Source organism: Trachemys scripta, chromosome 3 (assembly GCF_013100865.1).
Source record: "Trachemys scripta elegans isolate TJP31775 chromosome 3, CAS_Tse_1.0, whole genome shotgun sequence".
Taxonomy (NCBI): Eukaryota; Metazoa; Chordata; order Testudines; family Emydidae; genus Trachemys; species Trachemys scripta.
This window is the reverse complement of record NC_048300.1, coordinates 120547353-120553352: the sequence shown is the minus strand read 5'-3', so window position 1 is coordinate 120553352 and position 6000 is coordinate 120547353. Positions and strand designations below refer to the sequence as shown.

Below are 6000 nucleotides of genomic sequence, written 5' to 3'. Positions count from 1 at the left end.
ACTGGTGGAAAAGTGTGATTTTTTTAAAACGTAATGGTGTTCCTTTCCAGAAGTTTCAGAACAGTTCTGTGTCTGTCAGTGCCTACTAAAGGACTGTTATTAATTTGTAACTTAAATGTCACCAGCTTGTTTAAATATGTTGCTAATACTTGCTTTGTTTCATGGCGGTAGGAGAGTTTTGTTCTGTTTTAATACTAGCAAGCAGAAGCAGAATAGCTACCAGAGGAAAAGGTCTGAATGTGTCAATTAGCAACTGGAACATCTGCATAAAAGTTATGTGCAGACTAGCCCAGGGCAGCAATGTAGCAGAGTCCAACATGGTGCTCATGGCTTGGCAAGTGACAATCCCAAGATTTAAAAATTAAAAAACAAAAACAAATCAACACAACAATTGTTTCCAACTGGAAATGCATACAAAATCCCAGCCATTCCCAGTGCGTGAATCCCATCCTGTGCGCATGTATTGGGGTACCACAGCTAATAGCACCATGTCTTTAAAAAGAACAGGAAACAAACAGGAAAATGCTTCGTTGAACTTAGTTTGTTAATTGGGGAGCACTATTTAGGATTTGGCTGTGTCAGCAATCAACTGTATCAGAACTCATTGTGCTTTGGCTGGCGTATCAAGATAATTTTTAAACCTCACTTTAAAGATCTCAGCCCTGTAGGTTTTAAGGATGGTGGTGACTGAGGGAGAAAGATGAACATAACTCATTTGGGCAGATTTCTATGAGGAGACTGGTTAAACAATCCTAAAAATATTCCGTCACCTTGAGTATTCAATTGCTAGAAGGCTAGAAATATCACATGCACAATACACATTACATTAATAGTGCTACAGTTTTTGTGGCAATCACAGCCAAAGTTTTGAGTGATTTTTTTTCACAGAACATTAGCTTGTTTGATAGAAAGCAACATTGCTGTACAGTTTTATACACCAATAAAGGCTAGATTTGTGAGCTGCTTCTTTGAAAGAAACCTTTCAGCCAATGATCAGTATTGCAAACACTGAACAACTCATTCCCTGTATTTCACCAGATTATTGCTTTACTAGCTTAGTAACTGAAAGAAGGCCTATTAAATTAATAGGTTAATATTTAGAATATGACTGTACAACCTAAGTAAGATAAAATATTAAACAATAAAAATTGTATTTCAACCATCAAAATGTATTACTTGACTAAACATGGTTTCAACATTCTTATGCAGTAATAAGACTAACGTTGATCAATTTGTCTATGCATAAAACAATCTTTTCCTGTGACACTTACATCCCCAAATATAAATGATGACATCAAGAGAGCTATTCTAGAAAAAATAGCTCTTCCGAACACAGAACTGTGAAATACTCTACATGTTCACCCATCCTTGACATTGAACTCCAGCTGTTTTGAATCATATTAGCTTTGTAGTTTGGACAATGATACCAACAAACAAATGGCCAAGTACACCCCCTATTAAAGGTGATGCCAAAATGGTATTTTTCCCTTCTTCTCTCCATGATTTAAACAAAAGAACAAATATCCAAAGGTAAAATGCTCTCTTTTAATTACTAAATTAAGAAAGTTAAACAGTTTTAAAATGTAAACTTGCAAATAAATCATAACAAAATGTAATTAAGACTTTAAAATTTGCAACTCAGTATTAAAAACTCAATAGAAATAGAAAGGAATTGTTTTTTGGTTAAATGTAAGTCATTCAAGGCTGGTACAAATAGACAGCTGAAAAAGTAATACTTTGTTCTGTGCATCTCCCATGAAATGTAAAGAAGTGCATAGTAATTCCACTGGAGAACTCGCAGACATATAGAAAGTAATTTCATTAGCAGTACAGGACATTTAACACACTTATTTTACAATGGGCAATGTTACACATAAAACAGAAAATCCTAGTTGCATGATAAACAGTTTAGTAGGTGGACATGACTAAAATGCTATGGATTTAGGATCATTTGAATGTGGTTACAATGTTTATTAAATAAAAGTTTTTGAAACATTTCAGTATACATGTTTTGATACAAGAACTTGCAGTTTCAGTCTTCCAGTTCAAAAGGTGATGGTGTGGTTTTTCTTAATTTAAATATGTTCATTTTAATTTGAAGAACAAATCATAACACGCTTGTCAAAGATTGGAAACATTACTGTAAATACAGCACATGATTCCTGAAAGAGCAAAGTTACAACCATCTACAGGTACATAGTCATAAACAAAAAGTGCAATCCAATTGAAAAAATTCATGCTTGGCAAATGCCAAAAATTAGATCACTGGGTTTCAGAATCTCACCAGTGTTTACATGTTTGCAGTAAAATTATCATGTTCTGGGTACTACTGTATCAGCCTGGCTCATTCAATCTGAAATGAGTTTCCTCTGCAACAGAACCCATATACTGTATGTACAGGTATGTATATATATATATATATAAAAAAGCAAAAAACAAACACCTGTCCTGATTTTTTTTGTTAAAACATGAAAAAAAATGTTTTAGACAAAGAGGCCACTTTTGGAAAATAATACTTTGAATTGAATTGGGAGGAGGCTAGTTAAAATCACATAGGTTTCGCATTTTTTAAAAAGGAAAGCACAAGGATCAGTTATTGGCACTAAGTTACTATTTACACTGAACAGAGGTTTTGCAGTTTACGTAACATCAATACAATGCAGTTTGAGTCTCTGATTAAGAAAAAACAAATGTTTTTCTCCTTGTCATAGAGGACATTCAGATTATTAGGACAAGTGGTCATGGACAAGTTCTGTAGAAGTTCTCAACTTCAGACTCATGTGCATTCTGGTGCTGGAAGATGCTGCACTTTGGCGAAGCCGGTCACTGAGTTGGAAGCTAATGGGGGGGCGGGGTGACACCTGATAATGACAGTCTGTGTAGACCAGGAATTTACAAGTTGTCACCAGGCTGGTACTGGGGTTCTGTTGCAGTAAAGTAGTCTTCAAGGAAACCCTGCAAATATTCAAAAGTTGGACGTTCTTCTGGGTCTTTTTTCCAGCAGTGGATCATAAGCTCATGCAGGGAGCTGGGACAGTCCTGAGGACATGGCATCCTATAACCACGTTCTACCTGTTCCAAGACTTCACGGTTATTCATACCTACAAAGAGGCAATGTGAAATGGTCTCTGTTAAAATACATAGACTTCTCGATGTATAATACATACACTTTTCTCAAGCTTATTCAGTCCTTTTGTAGAAGGAAAACAAAAACAAACAGTTCCATCTTTATAACTACTCCAGTATAAACTGGATCCATTTTCTTCCTAAGCAATGAACTCATCTAAACCACAGATCAGTAAAACGCTGCTCTCAGGAATACCCCTATATCCACTCCATTGACTTCAAATGAATTGTCATGAGTGTAACAAAGGGCAGACCGTGGTGATGTGTCAATAGATAGTTGTGCAATCGTCTGTGAAAAGGTTTGTTTAGAGTTATTACAGCCTTTTGGTATGCAGAGCTTTTTTTTTCCCTAATCAGAATCCTAAAAGTTTTTTAAAAATATGAAAATTGACTTTTATAAAGGCTCAATTTGAGCTTGCTGAATTTTAAAAAAATATTTTTAGTGCTTGCTGGGAATGATGTGGGCAGAATTCAAGAAGAATACCAACAACACTGCTTTTAGACTATCAGATATCACTGACAGCATCTCTAATATTTGTACAGAAGTTTATGGTTATTGGTGACAGATAGTCCCTTGTTCTGCATCTGACTTTGTTCATCCTGTGCTAGATATTAACTGCAGAATTTGCTTTGACAGAAAACTGTAACGGTTACATATGGGAGTGCAGTTTTAAGGGTATGGGTTAGTGCCAGTGTAGTTTCGAGAACACACCAATGTTCCTTCTATTACTTCCTATCCAAAAGAGAACAAGTTTGTTCTGATGGAAGAGATGGGTAAAATATAAAAAACAACCCTGCTCGCAAGGAGACCAACTCTCCCTGTAGAGAGACACCTCCTCCATGATCCCGCTCTCGGGCTACAAGATATACTCTCCACTATGTGTTCCACTGCCAGACATCTGCCTTCCTTATCTGTGCCTTGGCTTTCCATTCCTCTCCTCCCCCCCCCCCAACAACAGATCATTCCGTTGAATTTTTTTCACCCTAAGTAGTTAAAACATATTAGCAACCTTCACTTCAGCTTAACTAAATTCTTTGATTTTTTCTTGATTTTTTAATAATTTAAAGGAAAAAGTCCAGTACCTCTGCCATATGGAAGTATTTACCAGAAAATATGTACATTAATTACACCTTAAATGGCAGCTTGGATTCCAGCTTGCTAGTACTGTAACAAGTTTTCTCCCAAGCTATACCTGCAGACTTAGTATCCTTAACCCTGTGGGTCCTGCTGAGAAACTCTGTAGGCATCTCAGACTCTAAACACACTAGGCCAGCCAGACCTTTGGCATATCTTAAAAGTCTGCCACATACCAAATGGCCCTACACATCCAGATGGGCCTCATTTGTCAACATGTAACTTCCAAAATACATGCACCAGTTTTTGAAAATGGCAAAAATACCCATTGCTCTGCAAGCCCTTCACCAGAAACAAAAGGTGAAGTTTCTAAGTCTCACTGTTTTTGAGACACACCATCAGCGCAGTGAAAATCTGTCATGCAGGCAAAATGTCCATAAGTATTTGTTTCATGCCACCAATATACATAATACACAAAAGCATAAAGGCAGTTTTTGCCCCAAAGAGATTACAATTGAAAAGACAGGCACGTAAAAGGTGGTATGCCCTGGGAAATACAGAAGCTGGGTGACAAGGTTTTGTGTTTTGAATTACAAACGCCTCTAATTTTTCAAACTCTCATCTGTGAATCAGCTGGGTCAAGTCACCTCACATTTTAGTGTAAAAATCCCTTCAGTGCTTCTTGTCCTTCACAGGCTAAATTATAATTCTTTCAACCTTGAATAAATAAAGTGCCACACATAGGTAAAAAATATTGTTTGTTTACATTCTAGAATTTTTATGTTGTCTGGGTCCCTTCACGTGCAAGGGAAGTACAACACAGATAGCAGCAGCCCCATCATCACTAACTTTCCTCCCAAATGTGAATTAATTAGCATTTTGTTATTCTGGGATATTAGTTCAGTATTTTTATCCAGTGTATTATTTCATGCAGGCCAGTACATGGTGAAACTTGATAGTAGACTATACGCTGTAAGGAAAAGCCTAAGGAGAGAGTGAGGGAGGGGAAGGAGAAACAGTTCTCAATCTCTCTCTCTCTCTCTTTTTTTTTTTTTTTTTTAAAACACGTGGGAAAGATTAACAAATTCCATGTACTGTGCTAACTGAAAACATATTGACATTCTCCGTGCACCCCAGAAAATCCAGCTATAAAAAAATGAATCTGGCTATTGCTTGTCATCCTAGTGTTATCCAGAAGAATTCTTCTCACAAAGTCAGACTCAATCAAGCTACCACTGGCATTCATTTCGGAAATTCATATCTCTGCCAATAGCTACAGAATCCATACTTATCCAATCAACTTTACTGTGTTTCAAATGAAATGAGCTATCAATTTAAAAGGGACAGTGCCAAGATAAAAAAAAACATCTTTGAATCCATCTGTATTACTAGTCAGATATTTGATTTATTGGAATCACTTAAATCGTTATTTTTATTTTGTACTTCTTATGCTGTTTGTTTACTTTCCTACAAACTTTTTAATAGGATAAGTGAATTTAGATAGGCCAGTTTCACTGTTTCTTCTACATTAGCACAAGGCTGTTGTATTTCCATTTCTAACAAAGCAGAATATTTAAATGATTTGTACAGTTCACTTCTCGTCTAAAAAAATCCAACCTTTTAATTTACTTAAACAAATACATACAGTCAGTTGTATCTGTAGTAGGTTTCTAAACCCTTTACAAGTTTTCGCTTACAAAACGTATGTCTGGGAAATAAACTGCTCAATAACATCCTATTTTAGGCAGCAGAAATTTCACTGTCCTGGATTTCAGCTGCATTCAAACTTTTTCTAGAAC

The 6000-nt window shown here is 36.2% G+C and overlaps 1 protein-coding gene across 5 annotated transcripts in view; it reads right to left on the bottom strand.

The window, feature by feature from the left end:
- Window positions 1–1800: 1800 nt before the first annotated feature.
- The window catches only part of FYN (FYN proto-oncogene, Src family tyrosine kinase), a 191180-nt gene continuing 186980 nt past the window's right edge, over window positions 1801–6000 (bottom strand). For all 5 annotated transcript variants that reach the window (XM_034765849.1, XM_034765850.1, XM_034765847.1 and 2 more), the window contains one exon: window positions 1801–3101. In XM_034765849.1, the coding sequence (XP_034621740.1) occupies window positions 2893–3101 (209 nt within the window). In that variant the 3' untranslated portion in view covers window positions 1801–2892. The remainder of the gene's footprint in view (window positions 3102–6000) is intronic.